The sequence below is a fragment of the Scylla paramamosain genome, chromosome 1 (genome assembly GCF_035594125.1).
Source record: "Scylla paramamosain isolate STU-SP2022 chromosome 1, ASM3559412v1, whole genome shotgun sequence".
NCBI lineage: Eukaryota > Metazoa > Arthropoda > Malacostraca > Decapoda > Portunidae > Scylla > Scylla paramamosain.
The window spans coordinates 3972534-3997500 of record NC_087151.1 but is presented as its reverse complement, the minus strand read 5'-3'; the positions used below and the strand labels follow the sequence as shown (position 1 = coordinate 3997500).

The window sequence follows — 24967 nt, the reverse complement described above, 5'->3', positions numbered from 1 at the left end:
CCAGGCCCAGGTACACAGCCCAGGGCACGGGGCTCTGGCCTCGCCGAGGCGGGATCTGGCGGCGAGGACCCATGGCTATTCGCCTCTGAAGGGCAGGATTCACGCCGACGAAGGACTGCTCGCCACCTGCTGATGCGTACTGAGGTGTGTCCTGCGCGGGCGGCGAACCGCTGCTGCTCTGGTCGCTGTCCCGAGGCGTGGAGAGACTGCTGGACCTAAGGGTGGAGTCGAGGGCGGGCACTCGGGAGGCCTGGTGCATCTCTGACTTATGTTTGTCAGAGACACGCGACGCCAGCTCCCCCGGGCCGTTGGGCGTGGATCGGGCGGAGCTGGAGGAACTGGCAGGTCTGATGGCTGCCTCGCCCTCTGGCGCCGCACCGCCCCCGTACTGCCCAGTCCGGCCTTCTACCACAGCACTCTCGCCAACCTTGCCTTGCCGTCCACGCCCGCACCGCCACGCCCATGCCTTTCCCACGCCTTCACGAACAGTGAACGCGCCGCTGATGGCCAGCAGGAGCACGAGGGGGGCGCCCACCAAGGAGAAGAGTACCGCGAAGACTCTGCTAAAGCCTGTCCGCAGCGTCATGCCTCCAGGACCTGGCAAAAGAAAAAAAATCACCTTAGACTCCAAATATTCAGCCGAGATGATACACCTCACACTTGCCCAGCTGTAGGTGGTAACGGGAGTGAGCCCCGAAGTTGCAGTTGTGTTGATAGAAAGACAGTGATACCTGTGAGCGGAGGTGTGGCTCATGTGATTACAACAATATAGCACCAACCGAAGAAGGAGAGCACAGCGGCCCGTCCACCTACCTACGAGGGTGGTGAGGGAAGCGGAGTAGAGCAATGCCCCCGCCATGGTCCAGGTGGGGGCCCGGGAGGCGTACCCAGCTCGCGCCGCGTCCAGCACCGCGGCCTCCATCTTGCCCATGTAGGTCTCGATCTTGGTGCGCCACACCACGTCATACGGCAACACCTGCGGCGCCGCCCTCAGTGAGTGCACACACACACACACACACACACACACACCACATCTTAACTTACACTCGAGCCCCCTGCCTTATCCTATTTAATGGTAATAACAACAAAAGATCCTATAAACTCATACTAGGCCCGCAACACTCACTGCCAGGAGGCCCCGGGCAGTGGCCACACCAACACTCACCACCACCTCCCTCACCCTGTAATGCTGGAGAGGAACTTCTAAACCGCCATCACCATTACGTTACCACCGCTCCTGCCTGCCACACGATGTTCTAACCCCCTCACCACTACCACCGCCACTACCACCACCATCAGCACCACCAGTCACAGCAACACATCACATCTTCGCGCCAACAAACAAGACCCCGTGTTAATCTATATGAAAAAATAAATAAATAGATAAATAAATCAATAAAATAGATGAATGGGAAAATTAAAAATACCACCATTCTTTTCTTTGTAAACGTAATAAATAGTCTGTAAACATCCCCACTTCTTGCATTGACCCACAGTCACTGAACGCATTAAGTCTTATCACCGTCAAGTGTAATGTGGATGTGTGTAATAATTGCCAGGTGAGTTTATTTACGTAGCATCTATTGCATTCTTTAATAGGAGTTCAGGCTCGCTTCACACACAAAAAAAATAGATAAAAAAATAAGAAAATAAATGAAATATAATGTAATATAATAATAATAATAATAATAATAATAATAATAATAATAATAATAATAATAATAATAATAATAATAATAACAAATAATTAATTAATAATAATTGCTGCCTTGGGTGGGGAGGAGCCGGAGGGAGGCTTAAGGATAGTGCAGCAGGACCAGGTCAGCTAAAGTAGAGGAAAGGGTGGCTGGGAGTCCGCTGAGCAGGGGAAGACGCTGGAAGACCTACCTGGCGCAGCTCCGTGGCCAGTCCCAGCACCAGGTCGGTCCGCAGCTCGGCCATCTTGCTGACGGTCTCGTGCTCGGCGGCGCCCTCCACACGGGAGAACACGACCGCCCCTGCCACCCACCACGCCACTACCACCACTACCAGACCCACCTGCCGGGGAGAAGAGGGTAAGCAAGAGTTCTACTGCAACTTATTGAATTCTGGTCTTATCTACGTGTAGCACCATTACCATAGCCGTCACATCTAAGGAAGGAAGGAAATATGCAGTGGCTGAGTGGTTAGGTGGCACCATAATGTTTGGCTGCACAAAGAAACAGAAAGTGAGATGACTGAGTGAGTGTTCATGAGTATGGTAGAAAAGTAGATCATTATTTCATATGTGGGAAAAAGGAAAGAGGAAAATTCGAGGACCATGGCATACAGAGAGAGAGAGAGAGAGAGAGAGAGAGAGAGAGAGAGAGAGAGAGAGAGAGAGAGAGAATGCAAGGACAGAATTAAATGAAGACTACTGTCGCATCCAACCCTTTGAAGGAGCTTTAGACACAGACGGAAGGTAAAGAAAGATTAATAGACTGATTGGTAATACATTTTAAAAGTAAATTGTGTGTGTGTGTGTGTGTGTGTGTGTGTGTGTGTGTGTGTGTGTGAATGTCATTCCCATCGTGTGTATGTTTGGCTTCAGAATATTGAGAAAGTTATGTTAGTCATGTTTCCACCCTAGTGTCGTGGATGCTTAGCCTGGTGAGTGAGAGCGGCACGTGAGGCAGCATCAAGCAAAGGAAACGAGGGCTGTGTGTGTGTGTGTGTGTGTGTGTGTCACGCCTCCACCACCGCAGCCCCCACCTGTGAGAAGAGGGCGCGGGAGGCGAGGGCAAGGGATCTAGTTCCTATGTTGCCCTGCTGCAGGCCGCGGGTGGTGGGCGTGAAGTAGAGGCGGTAATGGCGTGGGCGTGGAGGTTCAGGGTCTGTCCGCTTCACCTGCACGCCCACACTCCGCCGGCCGATGGGGAGGAAGTGGCAGGGGCAGTTGCAGAAGCGAGGGTTGTGGGGTCCCTGCTCGGCCGTCAGCGGCTGTGGGAGGGAATATTCATGGGTGAGAGAGTGAGCACCTCTCCTGGGACTATTCAAAAAAGCTTTGCTCTCTTATCATGACTATTTTCAAAGGTCACACAGATATTTAGCCAAGTTCTCAAGAGTGTTTTTCCTGTTAATAACATAGAAATTTTGTTGACCCGTTTCTAGAACCATAAAAGCACACTTAGAAATCCGCGTAACCAACTAAAGCCTTTTGAAAGTCATTGAGGAGCGGGCAGAAGTGTTTCAAAATATAGACCGTGATATGCTGTACTTGTCACGGCTCTCACCTGCCGCCGCCCTCAAATAAACAACAGATCCTACTGGGAATGACAGACACACACACACACACACACACACACATAAGAACAGGTAATATACTAGGATATGCTTGAAAGGGAGTCGGGTTACTATTTGTCGCCACAATGAGTAGTGACAAGGTTATTACAATCACTTGACTTGGTGGACGGCGGGACAACTCTCACGAGGCACAAGTGACGTGGCCTGTCACTCGGGGCTTTCCTCACCCTGCACTTCTCAGCTATTTCATCTTGACTGTCTGAATTCCTTTTTCTTTTGTGGTCTGTTCCTCGTCCATATTTCTGTGACATGAATGTGACGCAATGAAGACGAGAAATGCCATAATATTCCTTAATCTCCCTCTTCACACGCACACTCACGCTGCTGCCTTTCATAATCCTACATAAGGTCTGTGCAAATCGCTCCTCCTTCCCTCACATTAACCTGCTAACAAAGACCATGCAAGGACTCGCGCTGTCTTTGCCTGCCAATTTAAATCATGCTCCATTTTAATAACGGAATCACGTGTAGATGGCGGGAACAGATCGCTGACGTTTGATTCTTTATCCGTGGGTGTCGTGGCTTTCTACAACAGATAAGGGAGATTATCGTGACGTAATATGATGTCAGCTCACCACGGCAGCTAATCTGGTAGGCAGGCGAACAATGGCATCACAAAGCGGCACGCCTCACTCATGGTATGGAAGGGTACACGCACTCACTTCTACACAGGATGGAGTAGAGTGCTGAATAACTTTACTTCCGTGCACGGTTATGAACGTAAGAACTTGTAAGAAAGCAGTAAGCCTACACGTGTTAGTCTTTGTGTAATGGTCATACATTTTCCTTCAGGCATTATAAAATTTTGGGGGAAATTTTTCAAAATGCGTAAGAAAAGCTCAAATACCATGATCAAATCTCTATAAAAATTGCCGGTGTCATTTCGTTGTCAGTTGTCTGAAAGAAATAAGAGAGTGAGGGACGACACAGAAGGAGTGTGCTGAGTGTAGTCTGACCTGGGACGGCTGGAAGGCATAGCGGGTAGAGTTCTTCACGATGTGGGAGTACTGCGAGGAGACGCTGTCGGGACGGGAGGGCGCCTCTTGGGCCACCACCTGCAGGAGAAACACACTCATTGTACACCACACTGAGAAGAAAAAATAAAAAGGAAAAAAGAAAAAACAGAGCTCAAAGTTACTCAGCATTAACTTACTAACCAATCTTTATTCACCCCTTACATTCTTACCATCCTCCTGTCTTCCATTCCTTACAAGTCATCCCTCACTCACCCTCACTCACTTTCACGTTCTCACTGTCATGGGACAAAAAGTAAAGAAAATTCAATTAAAAATATGAGATAACATCTTTCAATAAAGATCATGTAAAATTATTTAGTCAGAATATTTTAAAGGAACGTCCCTAAATAAATATGTTTTCTTGGATTCGTAAATAAAACTTTGTATATATTTTTGAGATCAGTAAGAATTCAGAACAAGGATATTAAATGAAATGGTAATCTAGAAATTTTCTGAGATGAGAAGTGGACTTGGCGGAGGAATACGTTTTTCTCCTGCTGACGCCAACTATGTGGGGAAAGCCAGGAAAACAAGGTTCCTGGCTCTTGTTACATCAGTCAGATAAAAATTCCCTTTCACAAGATGCTATAGATTAAGTGGAAACTTGTAGGGAATGAAAACTCTGTGTAGTTATGAAGAAATTCTGAGAACAATGTTTGAGATCTAAATTTGTTAAAAGACAGTGTCAGGTTCCGGCAATATGTGGAACTGTTAGCGAAAGTGTTCAAGAACAATCTAAGAGCAGAGAAGGGTTATAGGCTTTTAGGGATATTGAAAAGAAAATAATTATATTCGGGCGGATGAAACTCTTTTTTAATGTTGGGTGGTCCTTTATAAGGTGAGCTCCGGGCCGCGGGCGACAGACGCTAACAGACTGCTTGAAGACAAATACGTGATTTTTTTCTCAATAAGTTTATATTGTTTACAAAGCTTGTCTATGTATGAATAACCATTTGTGCCTATTATAAAATAATTACTTGGCAGACACTAAACATCTGCCAGCCGACAGAGAGAAGAACATGTAAATTCCTAGGCCAATTATCAATTTAGAATTAGGGAAAAATAAAGTTCAGGATGCAAACTCAGATAGGTAAAATTTTCTTGTGATTTCGTACGAGTATTAGTCAACACAACAGTGATACACGACATATCTTGATGTAACAACCACACAGTACTTAGGATGCTCAATATTAAAAATTATTGCAATCCTGGATTTAGAATAGCTTCCGGGCACACTCAAAATTAACTTATTATACTTTAGAATGTGTAGTACTGAAAATTAAGGTCACCCTGGACACACTCAAGTTAACTTCTGTAAATTATTGACTTAAAATTTATCTCATGAACTGATCAGGGGCACTGTAACTTTCCCTAGTGTAGGGATCCCACAACTGCAAGGTAGCAGAATTATCCACTAGATATATCACTGTTTATTCAGAGGAAAATAATATGAAACCTTTGTTTTTACAAAGATACGTGAAATTGAAATGAATCTTTTTGTCATGGGATTTTCCTGTGCCTTATGGATCTCCGGCTAATTAATAGAAAGAACGTTACCATACTACACAGAGATAAAACTATTATGCATAAGCCCATGGATGGTGGCAGCTATCTTCTTTTTTTTTTTTTTAATTAACAACCATAAACAAACAAAGTAAGTAAAACACATCAACCAAATTTCCATCAAACTTCAACTTCAGATCAATAATACTAATTAGATCAAGAAATTAAGAGACTAACAACCCCCTCCCCCCTCTCCGTGAAATCACCATCTTCCATGTTCTGTTTCTCCAAGCTCTTTACTTATCAACCATCCCTCACTCATCACTTCTCATCCTCACTCTTTCAACATCTTCCCATTTCTTTAAGCCTACATTTATTTACTAACCATTCCTCACTCACCTTCACTCACTACCACCATTAATCTCCCCATCTCCTCATTCACCCTCACTCACACCCACTCCTGTCACTCACGGTCTTTATTCACCCCACCTCCTCTCCCCCCGCCCGTCACCCTCTCACCGTCACTCACCCTCACAATTCACACTACACACGCAACTCACGGAGGTACTTGCGTCACTGTAATCGGGAGGCATCGCTCACAGAAAACGGAGGCACGCACAAAGAAAACGGACGCAGGCTCAGAAATTTACGCAGATTCTCTAAAGACGCTCGCAATCTCTCTCTCTCACCTCGGGTTCCAGGAAGCGCACCCTCTTCTCTCCGTCCAGGTCCCATACGGGCGTGTTGCAGCGTGTGGAGGCGGGCGTCGGGGCGACCAGCGGGCGGTCAAACAGCGGCGGGATGACGGGCGGGATGTAGTAGTGGCCGCGTCCCTCCGTCCCGTCCTCGCCCGCCCATTCTTGTGGATCCTCGACCTGGAAACGGAGGCCATGGCGGGAAAATTAATGGAGAAATCAACAAATAAAAGAAAACTAACAATTAAAGAAAATATTACAGAATACGTGCGTAAGGCTTAAGTCTTTAAAGAATGCTAAATAATTTCACTATTTACCTAATTTTATCAAGCATTAGTTTTATATTTGTAGGTAAGCAATGTTCTCGAAAAAAAATTATACGTGTCAAATTATGTTTTATTAATTAAGCTAAATAAAACATTGCTGCATTAGTAAAATGTGTAGCCTTTTTTTTTTTTTTTCCTTTTCTTTCCTTCACGTAGTTTTGAAGGAATGAATAACGTTTACTCAGGCAGCACGGAGGGAAGGTACTGGTGCTGAACAACAAGTCAGTGTGTTACGGCGAAGACATGCTAATCCAGATAACTTTACATATGTGGGTGCAATTCAGCCAGTGTGTGTGTGTGTGTGTGTGTGTGTGTGTGTGTGTGTGTGTAAGAATGGGACAATGGATAATCTTGTTTCCTTTCATTCCTCTTCCCTAAATTTTGATGGCTGTCAGTGTGAAAACAGAAGAGGCGAGCGGGAGGTGAGTGTAGCTGACCTGAGCTGGAAGCTGCACGGCGGAGGGATCCGAGGGAGGGGAGGCGTGGCCCTGCTGGGTCGGGTGGACCGGGGTGGAGTGGCGGGAGGCAACAGAAGGCGGGCGGGAAGTGGCGGAGGGGGGGCGGCATGCTCGGGGTGCCGAGGCAGGGCGGGGGAGATGGGGGGCGGCCTCCTCCATCAGGCTCAGGTCCCGCACGTCACTCTCGCCTGCGGAGACAACACGTGACACACACACAATAAACAAACATATACTCCGCAACATCTGACACAAACTATCCTCTCTAGTGAATGGCACCTCAAGCGTTTATTACTTTATTTTTTATTGTCTTTGGCCAGACTCCCTCCTACATAAGAAAAATCAAGTGACCACATATCTTTCTTGCTTAGCTATGAATGTGTCCCTATTATAAAGAAAGAAAATTTGTCCCATTACCGCCCCCAGCCGCCCCGTGCACGTGCCTGGGTGGGCGTGGTAGTGGTAGTGGGTGATGGGCGTGGACTGAGTGGCGTCCTTGGGCGGCGAGGTTGGGCTGGAGCGGCGTCCAGCAGCCCCACTCCCCTCCTGCTCTTGTTCTGTCCTCTGTATCTCTTCGTCCAGGGTGTCGAGGCTCCAGGGCGTGGTGGGGCGAGTGAGCGTGCTGCGGGCGACAGGGGTGCCATCCTCCGCGGGCAGGTGTGTGGAGACGGTGGAGACGCCGTTCCCTCCCGCCGGGCCGCAGTGCGTGGCGTGGGCAGGGGAGAGTTCCGGCGCGCGGGCGAAGTGTCTAGTGAGCGCCGTCAGCCACCCACTGCTGGGCATCCCGGCTGAGGGGGGTGGGGAGGGGAGGGCGTTAGGCGATGGTGCTTATTACCATTAATAGTAGCGGCAATAGTAGTAGTAGTAGAAGAAGTAATAGTAATAGTAGTAGTAGTAAAAGTAGTAGAAGCAGTGTTGCCATGCCTACACACACACACACACACACACACACACACACACACATGAATAAATAAAAAGTACATGGACTTCCATTAATTTTAAAATATCTTGACATTCTCTCTCTCTCTCTCTCTCTCTCTCTCTCTCTCTCTCTCTCTCTCTCTCTCTCTCTCTCTCTCTCTCTCTCTAACACTCGACGGTAAAAACTCGCACGAACTGAACAGGTCACATTTTCATCAACATCGATAAACTAATAACAATGACTCAGATATCAAAGTAGTCTCCATAAAAAGAAAACGTAGTTAACATGATAGAAAATGAAACCATTAAGGATGAACCTTCCTAATATTTTTTCGAAATTAATATAACGTATTGACTACTCCGAAATTTATAGTAAAGACAACACACAGAAACTTTATGGCGTGCTTAATTGAATATTCTAACAAACAAGTGACATTCAATCCCATTAGGGCAGTAATTTATATGCACATATTCATATATGCTTAAACAGAAGTATGCATGTTTAATTTTAAAAGCGAGAACATTATAATCTTCTCTCGTGTTCCACTTCAATTATTCTCACGTCAATTTGTTCCGAGGATAAACACTTGCCAGATTTCTCATCTCTCTCCCCCTTCACCCTTCACGTTCCCCCTACCCTTCCTGCACCCCTTCCCTACCCTCACCCGCCCCTCACTCTGACACAACCTTAACCTCTTCAATGCTAAACAAATTTTCCGATAATCACCGAAAAATTCTTGGACATAGTTGTATTAAAGTTTCTTCAATAATTCTGCAATCTGGAAAAGATAAAAAAGATAAAACTGACCTTCAATTCTCTACTTTTTTTTTAGTGTGTGTGTGTGTGTGTATGTGTGTGTGTGTGTATGTATGTGTGTGTATGTGTGTGTGTGTGTGTGTGTGTGTGTCCATGCAAACAACTTTTTATAAAGCTTTAAATGTAAAGAGAACAATAACAATAATAAATAAAAAAACGTATAGCAAAAAAAGGCTTAACTAATAAAACAACCGTCGTTTCTCACTCACACTGCCACCGTCCTCCTCCTCTTCCTCTTACTCTTCCTCCCTCTTCCTCCTCCTCCTCCTCGTCACTACCCTACCACACACTCCCTACAGTTAAGACGCTCCCCACTATTAACTTCCCTCGCTCTGTCATCGCCTTTCTACCTCCCTCCTTCCCTCACCCTATCCTATACTCCATCCTTCCCGTCCCCTTTCCCTCTCCCCTGCTTAGCCACTGTCCCCTTCCCCCACCCCTCCCCCTTAAGATCCCACCCCTTGCCACCATTGTCTGCCAGCCGTCTTAGTCACCACCACGAGATAATAATTCTCAATACATTAATGGACTGCAATTATTATTAAAACTATCATAAGCCTTGTCTGCAGCCATTGTGTGTGTGTGTGTGTGTGTGTGTGTGTGTGTGTGTGTGTGTGTGTGTGTGTGTGGACATTCTCTGCGTGTCTATGTTTATGTGTGTGATTATGCGACTCTGTTCCCTGCGCTTGATCTTGTGTGTGTGTGTGTGTGTGTGTGTGTGTGTGTGTGTGTGTGTGTGTGTGTGTGTGTGTGTGTGTGTGTGTGTGTGTGTGTGTGTGTGTGTGTGTGTGTTCCTTTGCATGACTATGTGTGTTTGTGTGTGTGTGTGTATGTTTGTGTTCCTTTGCACGACTGTGTGTGTGTGTGTGTGTGTGTGTGTGTGTGTGTGTGTGTGTGTGTGTGTGTGTGTGTGTGTGTGTGTGTGTGTGTGTGTGTGTGTGTGTGTGTGTGTGTGAATGTATGTGTGTTTGTGTTTGTATGCATATATCATGAAGTGTGTGTGTGTGTGTGTGTGTGTACAAGTGAATTAAAAGGCTCACACACACACACACACACACACACACACACACACACACACACACACACACACACACACACACACACACACACACACACACACACACACACACACACACACACACACACACACACACACGCTAGCTTACAATTACACAACCAATTTCATGTTATTTTCATCAATCGCCACATAAGCAGAGAGAGAGACGACCCGCTCCCTTGATGTACACCAGTGGGGGGAGAGGAGGGAAAAAGAGGGGAGGGGGAGAGAAAGGGAGAGGGAGAGGGAAAGGGAGAGGGAGAAGTTAGCGAGAAAAAGGGGTCAGTTTATGATCATTTTTCTTTTATTTCCTTTCCTTTCAACGCATCATTTCCATTTTCCTTTCCATTCTATCAATCTACTTTCCTCTTCTTTCTCCTCTTCCTCCTCATCATCGTCTTCTCCCTCCTCATCCTCCTTCTCCTTTCTTAAATAACTCTCTTTTTTCTCATTTCTTTCAATATTTCTTTTTCATTTCCCTTCCCTATCCAACTTTCAATCAATCCTCCTCCTCCTCCTCCTCCTCCTCCTCCTCCTCCTCCTCCTCTCTAATCCATCAGAAGGCGTCCACCATGACCTCAATTTTTGATCAATGGGAGTGAGATTTTAATGAAGGTGTGGATGGGGAAGGGAAGGAAAGGGAAGGGAGGAGGAGGAAGAGGAGGGAGGAAGACATGGGATTAGGGGAGGAAGACTGGTAGGCGGAAAAGGAGGTGAGGAGGAGGAGGAGGAGGGTAAAGGAAAGGGAAAGGAGCAGGTAAGATTAGGGAAAGAAGAAAGGAGTGAAGGAAGGAAGGAAAGAAGGAAGCAAGGAAGCAAGGGAGATGAGTTAAGAAGAGATAAAGAAAGGAAGGAGGGAAGGAAAGGAGAGAGTGGGCGAAAGAAAGAGAGGAAGGAAAAGAGAGAGATAAGAAAAGGTAACAAGGGAAGGAAGAAAGAAAGAAAAGAAGACAGGTAAGGAAAGAAGAAGCAAGGAAGGAAGGAAGGAAGAGAGAGAGAGATAGAGAAGGAGGAGGAGGAGGAAAGCAAAGAGAAGCAAGGAAAGGAATGAGTGAGAGATGGAGAGGAGGTAAGAAGGCGTAAGCAAAGAAAGAAGAAAGACAGGAGGAAATGAAAAATGAGGAGAGGCAGAAAAAAAAGAGTAAATAAAGAAAAAGGAGATAAGCATAAGAAAAAAAACAAGGACGCAACGAAGAAAGAAAGAAAGGTAAAGAAAGGCAAAGAAAGAGAAGAGGGAGAGAGAAATAGAGAGAGGTAGACAGTTAAGAAGGGGGGGTAAAGGAAGGAGAGGAGGGAGGAAGGAAGGTTAGCGAGGGATGAAGAAGGAAAGGTTAGCAAGGGGAGTTTAGATTCATTAGTCCAGGAGGCGGGAGAGGAACACAGGAGGAAGTGGGTCAGACGGGCGGTGGTGTCACGCAACAGTACTGAGGGGAAGGGAGGAGTGCGAGGAGAGGCGAGGCGGGCTGGCAGGCTGGCGGGGGACTGAGGGAGGCTGATAAGGTAGGCATGGTTAGTGTATGGTTATGGGGGCAATTACTCGTGGGATATTCATGATAGTGGCTTGTCTTGTATAATATAACACAGCTGGCTCATGCTGGTGTGTTCATAGTGGCTCCTTGATGTTAGGAAAAAAAATAGGAAAAAAATAGGAAAAATGCCACGGTGATACTACTTCCTGACACTTCACTATGGCACTGGCACCTGTAGGGACCAGTAAGGTAACAAGATGACGAGTTAATAGAGTGGTTAGGGGATACAATGGCGCAGAAATAACAGTACTAATAACATATGGTGCTAACAATATAGAGTGCTAACAGGCAGCAACATACGGTATCATAATAACACACTGTAACTCTGTGGCGCTTTGAGGGTACTACTGAGGGTCACTACTGGTGTTGTGTTTGCATGATGGTACTTTAATGAGGCGATGTGGCGGCGGCGGCGTGAGTGTTAGCAGTGTTGGAGGTTGTAAACAAGAGCACCGACCACTGGAGACTGTTACAATGTGCTGTTCTTTATTTCTTTTCTTGTTCTTGTTCTTATTCTTTCATTCTTTCTTTCTCTCTTTTTATGTCAGAGGAAAAATTGCCCTGAATGAGATGAAGCAAGGTCACTCGAGGAACCAAAGCAAGGAGGTCACTCGAGGAACCAGTACAAGGAACAAATCGCTTAGGGAATTAGTACAAGGGGGAGGTCACTCGGGGAACCATCGCGGCAGTCAAAGGGCCACAGTGAATTCAAAGTCTGACTGATTCAACGTAGTGATTATGAACGTAATTCCCGTCATTCGTCACTATCATGCACCGCTCGTGTCTTCCTTCTTTTTATTCTCTTCTTTTCCTCTTCTTTTCTTTCCCTTTTCGCTTCTTCGCTTTATTCCACCGCCTCTCCTTCTCTCTTACACTTAACTTGCCTTTTCATATTTTCTTTCTATTTTTTTTTCTCTTCCAGTTCCCTTTCTTCATCCTCTTTTTTCTCTTTTTTTCCCTTTCCTTCCCTTCCCTTCTCACACCGTTCTTCCCCTGCCCTTCTGTCATGCACTTTTCCCTCTCCTTCCCAAGATTTCCCTTCTTTTCTCACTCCTTCCCTCCCTCATTCCCTCACCCCATTCCCTTTCCAAGATTTCCCGTCCTTTCCCACTCCTTTCTTCCCCTCCTCTACTCTCGTGCACTTGTTCCTACCCTTCCCAAGATTTCCCCATCCTTTCTCACTCCTTCCTTCTCCCTCACCTCCCCCCTCACTATGCACCTTCCCCCTCCCTCCTCACACTTTCCAGTTACTTGCGCACATATTTCAACAGGCGCCCCACGTTCCGGTAACTGACAGAGGCCTAAATTATTCTCCGTGGACAAACACGTCTGCCTGGCGTGTCCTTGATGAATCGTTTAGCACCACATTCCCTTGAACTCCCCAGCTATTCAAGTGTGGTCGAGCGCCGCCTTGTTTGGGGGGGATGGGGTGGTAGAGAAAGAATGGAAGCGATTACACCACCTTTCCTTGTATCTCCCCTATGTAATTCGTACAACAGGGATTACTACTAGGATGATTTATGAGGAGTGTGAGTGATGGTATTATACACTCTGTCCATTAATCCCTTTCTATCTCGACGCGATAACAAAGCGTGACTCTTTAATCTGACGCCTCGTGAGTAAGCTGTCCCTGTTGGGTGGTTGGTGCTGGGAGTGAGGTTGGAAACGCGTGTAGAATGCCGTGTGTGTTGCTATTCACAGGTATAAGCAGGTTACTGTTTAAGCTTTAGTCCGTGTGTTGACTTTCCGTGTCGTGAAGTGTCGTGTGGAGTCTGCAATGTATGATGGAAACTGTGGTTATCGATTGCTGCTTCCCTTCCCCAAGCGTGACCCGCACCTCCCCGCGCCTCGCAGCCCCGTCCACACCTCCGCGGCACACCACCGTCTTGTTTGCACCACCGTTACACCACTGCTACTTCTACTAATACTACTGCTACTACTACCGCTACTAATACTACTTCCTCACTCGTACCACTACAACACTTGCTACCACCACTACCACTACTGCCACTCACAATCACTGGTCGCCTCCTTTTCTTCCCCTCACCGCCACACTTAACACATCCTCATCACACACTCACCAAGACAAAGCACTCACTACGTCATTACAACATAAATGCACCTTCAACCTCACACACACACACACACACACACACACCTTCCCCTCCGTCCCAAGGGACCCCGTCCCCCGGTCCTCACCTGGGGCGTGTCCTCCAATTACCGTCATTACCAACTTTTCACGTCACTAATTGCGTCATCACCGCCATGACGCGTGACGCACTTGACCGTGACGTCATGCGATCACGTGACATACTCTTCCCTCCCTCGTGACCCGTGAGGCGGCCCGGGGTGCTCACTTTACCTTCTCGCTCTAAAATTTCCCTCCAAGAGGCTATAAATAACGCAGGAAATGTGAAGAGAAAAGAAAGACTGTAAGGAAAATAAAATGAAGTATAAGGTCGATGATAGAAAACCCACAGCGTTTATAGAGTGAGGCTATAAGCAATCTGAGGCGAGGCGAGGCGAGGCAAGCGAAGGCCTTCCTTTTCGCAACGACTCAGGGCAAAATGTGGGAGGTGGCGCATCGCTCAGATATTCTTAATTTATTTGTTTTTAGTATATCTCTTTTGTCTGCTTAATTTATTTATCTATATAGTTATTCATTCATTTATTTGTTTCATGTATTACTCATTGATTAATTTATGTCTATATTAATTTATATCTTTTATATTTTTTTTATGTTTGTGTGTGTGTGTGTGTGTGTGTGTGTGTTGCGGGGTGGACACAGACACACACGAAGGGGAGGAGGGCGCCCGTGCCACACTTCCCTCAAGCTGGAATCGTGTCACTCCAATTACTGTTTTTTTTTTTTTTTCTGCTGCTATTCCTTTTTTTTTTTTTTCTTCTTCTTTTCCTGTTAGTTTGTCTTTTTCCACAAACTCAAAATTTTCATGGAAATACTCGCATCTAAAAGTAGAAAGTGCAATACAATCTACGTGAAAAAAAAAAAAATGTAAGAATAAAGACAAAGTTTAGAGTTTAGAGAGATAATTTGGGTGCCGCTGGAAAGGTGGAGTCTTCCGTCATCGTTAGGAAAGGGTTTGCTTGAGGCGCGACCTTGGCGGGGCGGTAATCCAGCGGCAGTAGCTGGGAGCCGCACGCGGGGCGCCTCTACTCACTGGGGCGGCCATTACCGGATCACGGTTTTCATCCAACTTGATACCAGCTTCCCATGAAGGGTAATTTTGGATTTATTCTTATATTCTTATTAACATTCTCCCCCGCAGCCCCTCCCCACCTCCCTTTTCTCCCGGGCGGTGTGTGGGAGCCTCGCGTGTCCCAGAGGCGTGCACTCTGTGCGTGAGTGTTACCAGAGCGGCGACGCGGTGACCGAGGAGCGAGTTACCTAGACATGTCATGCAACTCTGCGAGCCTGCCGGGAACCCTGAGCAGGTATGACAAGCGCCACCCTGCTGCCACCCAGCCAACCCCGGAGAGACAGGCAAGCGGATACACAGCACACAGACAAGCACGCAGACATACAGACATACAGACAGGCAGTTATATTTATCCCTCGGCTGAACCAAGCAGTCAGCCAGCCATACCACGCACGAGGTCACGTAGCGCGCCAGCAGACGGCCAAGCAGTGACCGGTCAGCAGCAGTCAGCCCTCCACGCCACGCACCGGGCCCAGCTAATGACACCACTCGCCACAGTCACGCCATGCATCCAGACACCCAGCCAGTCACCCACCCACGCTCCTCACCACCCGCCCACCAAGCCACCACGCCACCCGCCACGCCACCCAGCCGCCAGTACAGTCAATCAGCCAGAGGTGTAGTTATCCAGCCTGCGCACTTAGCTTGCTCATGCTTGACATTCTCAAACTCGTGTTCATACTCTTGCATAACTATACAGCCAACGAAAAATACCAGCTACAAACATGCCAATATATAACAAACAGACAAACAGAGAGACAGACAAGCAGACAAGCAAGCAGGCAGGCAGATAGACAGGCAGGCAGGTACACTGACAGGCAAGAAGACAGATAGACAGATAGACAGACGGACAGACAAATAGATAGACAGACAGGCAGACAGTTGGACGGATGGACGGACGGATGGACAGACAGACGGACAGACAAACATAGACATACATACATACAGACAGACAGACAGAAGTGCGGACATTCATATAAATGACAAGCAGACGGTCACATTTGTCAGTCAGACAGCTACTCAACTTAACAGAACACGCACACACACAAACACACACACACACACACACACACACATTCTCCACTACAAATGTATAACTAGACTACATTGATAGATAAAAAAAAAAGGGGGGGAGGGAAAGGACAGTGAATTTTTAAACGAATAGGTGGTTTAATCTAAGATCGGACCAGTCAACTAAACCATTGTGTGCCATCCACCAGAGACACACATACAACGATTGACTGATTGATTGATTGACTGGTTGACAGACTAATTGATCCTTGGCACAACATCGAGGTCACATGGCGTCGAACCACTGATAAGGTGCGACGAAAACAAGAAGAGGACACCCAGCCATAGACAGTTTTACAAGTGACCATTCCGTTCAGTAGACAGGCAGGTAGTCATCAACAATGCAGCACGGCAAGCAGACGGAGAGGCATAGCGTGCAAAATGTGACCTAAAACCGAATACCACACCACCACACCACCATCACACCACCACACCACCACCACAATACCGCCACACCACTGCCCAAAAGCACACGCGACCTCGATTCATGTCCGCTTCAGGAAAAGAGCAATGCTGATGTAACTTCCTGAAACCAACTTGCAATGTACAGCGTCGCCATTGTCAGGCAGCAACACACACACACACACACACACACACACACACACACACACATACAAGGACATTTTCCACGTATATTGCGTATAAACCGTATTTTTATGATGTGTTATCGACCCTTTTTTTTCTTTTCTTTTTCTCTTTCTTTCTTCTCTTTTGCTTTTTATATATTTTTTTCTCTCTATCTCAAAAAAAAAAGAGTTAATTTATAGTACGAAGAAATAACTAAGTAACTATTAACACATAAAGAACGACGCACGCGCGCGCGCGTGTGTGTGTGTTATGGTCTGTGCGCGTGTGTGTGAGCCGAAGCGAGGTCACAGTCAGTCGTCACGTGACCTGCCATGACCTGGTGTAGATTTACGATGTTTAGCGGTGCCAGTTAGTTTGGTCATGTCATCACGTCGTTTTTATATGAGCGAACTTTCTTGGCCTTCAGTCATAACGAACAGACGGGGCGGGGAAGGGCGGAGCGGGGCGGGGTAGGGCGGGGGTAGATGTGGTAAGGTGGATTGGGCGGAAGGAATGAATTGTGTGGGCTTTGCTGAGGTGGACAGAAGTTTGTGCGGTTATGGTTTAAGGCGCTTGAGGGCGGGCGGGGTTAGGGAAGAGAACGGGAAAGGAGAGGGAGTGGTGAGGACGCAGAAAAGTGGTGGAAGTGGTAGTGTTGCGTGTTGGGGGTTGACTGTGTGGGGGGGGGAAGGAGAAGTGGTATGGTTGGGAGTAGGATGGGACAGTGTTGCGAAGGGGGTGGGAGTGGAATGGAGTAGTATTGTGGGGTGGCATGATATGTGCACACACACACAGACACACACACACACACACACACACACACACACACACACACACACACACACACACAAATTAATGTCAAAATGCTGGTGAAACACTCTCAAACTCACATCCATATTTCTTTCCGTGGCATCATCGATTTACAGTTTTAGCGGAAAGCGTCGCGTTATCCTGACGGTCTGCAACACTATCTCGTGATTTAGTGCTGCTGCATTGCTTAAGTCCCAATGATATCAGTCCTCTCGTACTTCTTATCGTTGCCTTTTTTTACCGCCAGTGCAAAAGTATCATCACACAAACACACCAATCACATTTCTCTCCTTTACGATGCATTTCTAAACCGTGTATCTATTTTTTCATGCGTCACAGGAACTTACGGAAGCACTGCGGCCATTCCTACGGGGTGAGGGCGGCGGAGGACAGGCGGAGGAGACGAGGAGCGGCCTGTGTCACTGTTCTTTCTGGCGGCAGCGAGGCATGCCAGTCCTGACCTTTTGTGTGTTCGATCATGGAATGTTTATCGCTGCCACTTGGGCCGGCGAGGAGTGAGAGAGAGAGAGAGAGAGAGAGAGAGAGAGAGAGAGAGAGAGAGAGAGAGAGAGAGAGAGAGAGAGAAGGGAGGGGGTGGAAGCGACATTATCCCTCCCTGTCCCTCTCTCTCTCTCTCTCTCTCTCTCTCTCTCTCTCTCTCTCTCTCTCTCTCTCTCTCTCTCTCTCTCTCTCTCTCTCTCTCTCTCTCTCTCTCTCTCTCTCTTTCACACATACACACACCACACGTGCATTACGCTAAATAAGTTATCAAAGGAATTTCAGGAATCCTACAGCACAGTTCCTCTCAGTCCCTCTGCCTCAGATCGACAAGCCCAGACAGGACTAGATAGAGGGGTGTGCGGGGGGCGCCTCCCTCCCTCACCCTTGCTTGCCTTGTGCTCTTATATTCACCTGTGCATTAGCTATCACCTGTCCCACTCATCTGTCCTATTTTGTCGTCTGCTGATAGGTTTGTCTCTTTCTGTTCGTGTTTATCTCCCTATTTCACACGTATCCTCCCTTATTCTGCCTTTATTTCTCTTTTTCCCCTCTCACCGGATCCTTGCTATCTCTCCCTATCCACGTTACGCTCCACATCAATTATTTCTCCACCTATCCCTCTTCCCTGTCTCCCTTTCTCCCTCTCCCTCTCTCTTCCTCTCTCTCTCTTTCTCTTTCCGCGTCCATCTCACATCCCCTCCCGACCTTTTCCTCTGCGTCCGTCCTTCCCTCGCTCGTCGAAGCCCATTATTGATTTTGGAAGATTTACGATGTGTATTAGGGACAGGTGAACGGTCAACACACCTGGCTATGGCCTTGGAGGGAGAGAGAGCGGGAGAGAGAGAAGAGGGGGGAGGGGAGGTTGCTGTATGGAATGCGTTGATCGGGAATGTGATGAAGCAATGAAGGAATCAAGCAAGGGGAGAAAAGACATGATTTAGCAGGTGTGGTTACGAAGCTAGGTAGGATTGGAAGGGGAGAAATAACGAGGTGTGATGTAAAGGAAGAGGAAAGGAAAGGAAGGCAAGATGTACAGAAAATAATAGAAAAAAAAGAAAATGGGGAGAGAGGAAAGAGGAAGAAAGAGAAAACGAGAGCCCAAGAGAAATTAAGAAAGAGAAACATTGGTCGAGTACAAGAAAGTAAGGAAGAAAGAAAGAAGGAGTCATTGAGGACAAAACAGAATAATAAAGAAAAAAAAAACAAGAAGAAAGTCGGTTTAAAAAGTTTACAGAAGCAAGAAAGAAGAAAGGAAAAAAAAGAAAAGAAAAAAATAAGACAGGATAGAAAGACACAGACAGACTTCAGCTCAACATATATTCGTCCCCTGAAAATGTAAATGAAAGGAGCGGAAGAAAAAGTTTTGGCTGTTCATTGATTAAAAAAGAAGAAAAAAGTGAGGGTGAAGAATGTCGAATGAAGTGACCGGTGCCCCTTTGTTGTAAGCGTGAAAAGGAGGAGGAGGAGGAAGAGAAGGAAGAGGAGAAGGAAGAGGAGGAGGAGGAGGAGGAGGAAGAGGAGGAGGAGGAGGAAGAGGAGGAGGAGGACAAACAGCAACATACAAAGGGGTTCTTACTAAGCTGTTTGTATAGCTAACCTACACTCTAACTACTAGTGGAAGATTGCAAACTAGAGGAGGAAGAAGAGGAGGAAGAAGAGAAGGAGGAGGAGGAGGAGGAGGATGAAGAGGAGGAGGAAGGGGAGAAAAAAACAAGAACAAGAACAAGAAGAACAAGAACAAGAAAACAACAACAACAACAACAACAACAAAAAGGAAGAAAAAAAAAATGAGACACCATAAATAACTAATAAAGAAAATTGCGCAGGGAATAGAGAGAGAGAGAGAGAGAGAGAGAGAGAGAGAGAGAGAGAGAGAGAGAGAGAGAGAGAGAGAGAGAGAGAGAGAGAGAGAGAGAGAAAAGCAAGGAGAAAGAGGAGATGAGGAACACAAGCAAAAAAAAAAAAAAAGCAGGAATTATTTGCTGCCCCATCAATTATTTTCAGGGCTAAAAGAAGGGGAGATAAGGGGGGGTTAGTGCCCTTCACCCCCTCCCCTCTCTCTACCCCCATCTCTTTCCTCTACCTGCCATCCTGCACTTTTCATTCTGCCAGGGAGAAGCAGGGAGGAGGAGAGGGGAGGGGAGGGGAGAGGAGAAAGGAAGGAGAAGGAATGAAGTGTCGGAGGAGAAGAGGGAAGAGGAGAGGAGAGGAGAAGGAAGGAGAAGGAATGAAGTGTAGGGGAGAAGAGGGAAGAGGAGGGGAGAGGAGAAGGAAGGAGAAGGAATGAAGTGTAGAGGAAGGGGAGTGAGAGGAGAGGGAGTAACGGAGTGAGGGGAAGTAAAAGGAAAGGAGAGGGGAAGAGAGGAAGGGAGGGGAGGGATGACATGACGGGAGGGGAAGGGGATGCACTCAAGGCCAGTAGGGATCTCTCTCTCTCTCTCTCTCTCTCTCTCTCTCTCTCTCTCTCTCTCTCTCTCTCTCTCTCTCTCTCTCTCTCTCTCTCTCTCTCTCTCTCTCTCTCTATTGAACTTGTGTAAATCTTTCTCCTCCTTTCCTTCTCTCTCTCTCTCTCTCTCTCTCTCTCTCTCTCTCTCTCTCTCTCTCTCTCTCTCTCTCTCTCTCTCTCTCTCTCTCTCTCTCCCTTCCTTTTCATTCCATCCCTCTTTTCCTCTGTCCTCCACTTCTCCTCCTCCTATTCTTTCTCATTTCACTTCTCCCTTTACTTTTCATTCCCATTCCTCACCCTCCCCCTATTTCTACTCCTTCTTCTCCTCCTCCTCTTCCTCCTATCCCATCCATTTTGTATTTCTTCTCTTTAATTTCCTTCCTCTTTTTCTCCCTCTTCTTCCTCCTGCCTCGCCTCTTCCTCCTCCTCCTCCTCTTCCTCTTCCTCCTCCTCCTCCTCCTCCTCCTCCTCCTCCTCCTCCCCTACTCGCTTCACACCACGAAACAAACACAAACCGTACATGGTCACGCCACGTGCTTTTGGTGGCGTGCACACACACACACACACACACACACACACACACACACACACACACACACACACACACAGCACGAGAGGAGGAAGGATACAAGTCACCAATCACAGAGGGACTATTTCACCTGTAATCTTTGTTTGTCCAGGTGGGTCCTTCCTTCCTTCCTTCCTTCCTTCCTTCCTTCCTTCCTTCCTTCCTTCCTTTCTTTCTTCTTTCGTCTTTCCTTTCTTTCATCCTGTCTCCCTCCTTCTTCCTCATCCTTTCTTCCTTCCTTCCTGCTCACCTGCCATCCTTCCTTCCTTCCTTCCTGCTCACTCTGCCATCTCTCTCTCTCTCTCTCTCTCTCTCTCTCTCTCTCTCTCTCTCTCTCTCTCTCTCTCTCTCTCTCTCTCTCTCTCTCTCTCTCTCTCTCTCTCTCTCTCTCTCTCTCTCTCTCTCTCTCTCTCTATCTATCTATCTATCTATCTATTTATCTATCTATCTATCTATTTATCTATCTATCTCTATCTCTCTTGTCCTCTCTTTCTTTCTTTCTTTCTTTCTTTCTTTCTTTCTTTCTTTCTTTCTTCCTTTTTTCCAATCTTCCTCCCACCCTCCCTTTCGTCAATGCTTCCTTTCGTGCTTCCCTCCCTCCAATCCTCCCTCTTTTCCTTCTTTTCCCCTTCCCCCTCTTCCTCCTTTCGTCCTTGTCCTCCTCCTCCTGTCTCTCACTCCCTCCTTTACGTCCTGTGTCTCTCCACTCCTTTTCCTTCTTCTTCCCTTTATCTCTCCTTCAGTTTCTTTCTCTGGAGCCTTACTTCATATCACACACACACACACACACACACACACACACACACACACACACACACACACACACACACACACACACACACACACACACACACACACACAGCCAGTGACACATATGACACATGGTTGCTTGAATCGATAAGTAACTTCCAAATCATGACGTCCGATAAAGAGAAACTATGTAGATAAGTCACCTTCGTGCTTTGAACTCTTACATTTTGCCTCTTTTTTTTGTCCCTCCCTCGCAGTCAGGTAGTGTGTAACAAGAAGACGAGGAGCGATACCTTACGATAACGACGGGGGTTTCTGAACACGTCATGATCCTCGTGTAGAGAACCCAGAGGACCTCAGCAAACGAGCGAACCTGACGGCAACACAGACGAGGAAGGTATACACACACACACACACACACACACACACACACACACACACACACACACACACCAACAACCACACATATCAACATCGACAAAGACAAGAAATATGAAGAAGAAAAAAATAACTTATGATTCAAAATGGCTGCCAGAAGACCTTGGTGAAAAATGTATACCTTGTTTAGTGAGACACGCAAAGGTCCGTCGTGAAACTCGCTAATCTCCTAAATTACACCCGCCACCGCCGCCACCGCCGCCGCCGCCGCCGCCGCCGCCACCACTGCCTGCCCTGCCGCCGCCAGTACCTCCCCGCGGCCACCCTCCCTTGAGTCGGCCAGCGGCGTTCACAAGCGGTCCTGGAGTGCCTTGGTCGAAGAGGAACACGAGATGGCGCCTTAAGACTGATCTCGTGCAAGCCAACTCTCGTGCAGTTCAGGTCACAACTCATTAGGCAGGTTTCTGGGTCAGGTCAACTTAAGCTATACGCGACGTAGAAGAAAGCGGAAGGAATTTCTGGGGTAACTCGTTCTAATTCGTTTATGAGCTGGAAAGGGCGGATTAAAAATATATTCCCTAACCTAAATCCCTCTACCTTCTGGTGCCTTGCCTGCATCAACTCAGTAAGGAATCACTCAGCTGCCCCTTGCCTCCCTCCCGCCAGCCAGGCCACGGGGAGGGGCGGCTTACCTGACGGAGCCGTGTGTGGTGTGCTCCCCTCCCATCGTCATCCTACCAGCGACAACGATAAACACAGCACACGGTCTTGCGGCCACTCACGGGTGTCTTGCCACTATGGTCTCGCCCTCTGTTCCTCACACGCACGCACAGCACACCTTGGTTATCCTCCTTAGCGTCACACGGAAGGATTCACTGCAGCACGGGGCGGGGGAGGGACCAACACTCTCGCTTCTGCGTTGTCTTCTCATATTCTCTCATGCCATCTTCCCAGAACTTCCGCACCATCCCGGCCACGTTGGAAATCCCATCCCGCGAGCCAGACGGTGCTACTTCTCGTCCTCTGCTGTGTTTACCATCGCCAGACACACATTAACGCCGCCATTAGTGCTGAGGAGGAGGCCAGCAGGGGCCACACGAAGCCCTGGGAGCGTGGTGAAGCTGGCAAGGTGTAGCGGGAACCAGGAGAATCCACCGTGTGTTTACATCTACGGGATCGATGCGTCTTTGTTCACTTTGCATGGCGGGGAAGAGCTGGGCGCATGGCTGGAGAGGAGCAGGGCGCGAGGGTGTAGGAAGAGTAGTAGGCCTTCAGGGAGACGTTAAAAGCAATCATGAAAACAACAGGTGGAGGAATTAAGGGCCTATTTTGCACTAAACGAGGGAGGTGTCAGAGGGGAGCGGAGTGCAGGAGCGTAGGAGAGAAGGAAACAGCGGTGTGGGAAGAGACGCCACGTAGCAAGGAAGGGGAAATGAAATAGGTAGTCTTGAAAGGGCGTCGTGCATAAAAGAAAAGGTCTTTGTGAGAGGAGAGACTGATGGAGGGGTGAATGGGTACAGGCGAGGGTGATGGTGTGCGAGGGAGAGGGAGGAGAAGAGGAAGAGGAAGCACCACCACCACCACCATCACCACCAGCAGCAGTGAAAAAGAGAAAGGGGAAGCGGAAGAAACAAACTAACAAATCCAACCAAATCATGATAAACTCCACGCAACTGGCACGCCATGTTTCCCTACCGTGTGTGTGTGTGTGTGTGTGTGTGTGTGTGTGTGTGTGTGTGTGTGTGTGTGTGTGTGTGTGTGTGTGTGTGTGTGTGTGTGTGTGTGTGTGTGTGTGTGTGTGTGTGTGTGTGTGTGTGTGTGTGTGTGTGTGTGTGTGTGTGTGTGCGTGCGCGTGTGTGGCCCCATCTGAGACCCGCAATTCCCACGTAAGCCCTCCCAGCTGCCCCCTGACCCGGAATTAGCTACAGCACTATCCAATTAAATGCACACATATCCGGGTTGTGTTCCGGGGAGCTTCACTACTCCATAAGTCAACCCTGATCTATGTGCCCCTCGTCCCTGCCTCCATACAACAGCTACCCCCCCTTACCCCCATCCCCAGCCACACCGCCGCGCCCCTCCCCGAGCTATGGCAGTGTGGCGCAAAATACCTGTCATTACCTGAGTGTAATTACAACAATTAAGGTGAGGAAGGGACTCGGGGGGGGCGATGCAGGCACGGGAAAGAGATGTTACCACAAGCGTTCATGGCGGCGTGACACAGCAGACGGCGTGACACAACAGACGGAGTGACACAGCAATGGAGTGGCACAGCAAAGGGGGACTGATAAAGAAGACGGGATGACACAGCAATGGGGGTGACACAGCTGGGGGCGGCGTGTCACAGCAAGGTGAGACTGTGACAAAGAAGAAGAAGAAGAAAGAAAGAAAGCAAGAAAGAAAGAAAGAAAGAAAGAAAGAAAGAAGAAGAACAAGAAAGAAAGAAACAACAACAACAACAACAACAACACGAGCAAGAAGAAGAAGAAGAAGAAGAAGAAGAAGAAGAAGAAGAAGAAGAAGAAGAAAAAAGAAAAGAGAAGGAGGAGGGAAAACGAAAGTACAAGCGTATCTAAGGAAGAGGGGGAGAGAGAAAAAAAGAAAAAAAAGTTGGAAGGAAAGGGGAGAGGATGGAGGGAACGGATGGAGGAGGCAAGGTGAGGCAGGTCGGGTGAGGGAAGGAGGAAGGAAGAGGCAGGGAGGAAGAGGAGAGGGGGAGGCGATGGGAAGGGGAAGGGAGAGAAAAAAAGTGAAAGAAAAATATACCTCGTGGACCTAAGAATAGTCCAGAGAGAGAGAGAGAGAGAGAGAGAGAGAGAGAGAGGGAGGAGAGAGAGAGAGAGAGAGAGAGAGAGAGAGAGAGAGAGAGAGAGAGAGAGGGGAGGGGGTGAGGGTGAGAGGGAGAGAGAGAGAGAGAGAGAGAGAGAGAGAGAGAGAGAGAGAGAGAGAGAGAGAGAGAGAGAGAGAGAGAGAGAGAGAGAGAGAGAAAGAGAGAGAGAGAGAGAGAGAGAGAGTACA

At 47.7% G+C, this 24967-nt stretch overlaps 1 protein-coding gene across 3 annotated transcripts in view; it reads right to left on the bottom strand.

Moving 5' to 3' along the window:
* LOC135090465 (uncharacterized) overlaps positions 1-24967 on the bottom strand; it is a 40687-nt gene that overhangs the window by 449 nt on the left and 15271 nt on the right. The window contains exons 1-9 of one of the 3 annotated variants that reach the window (XM_063987233.1): positions 22642-24021; positions 7760-8104; positions 7299-7507; positions 6530-6715; positions 4278-4376; positions 2731-2958; positions 1888-2037; positions 814-976; positions 1-597 (exon numbers count right to left, since the gene is read on the bottom strand). The exon at positions 1-597 is cut by the window's left edge and continues 449 nt beyond it. In XM_063987233.1, coding sequence (XP_063843303.1) covers positions 1-597; positions 814-976; positions 1888-2037; positions 2731-2958; positions 4278-4376; positions 6530-6715; positions 7299-7507; positions 7760-8099 — 1972 coding nt within the window. In that variant the 5' untranslated portion in view covers positions 8100-8104; positions 22642-24021. Of the gene's footprint in view, positions 598-813; positions 977-1887; positions 2038-2730; positions 2959-4277; positions 4377-6529; positions 6716-7298; positions 7508-7759; positions 8105-17653; positions 17783-22641; positions 24022-24967 lie in introns of those variants that run through there. The other 2 variants (XM_063987373.1, XM_063987321.1) reach the window with 2 other exon arrangements.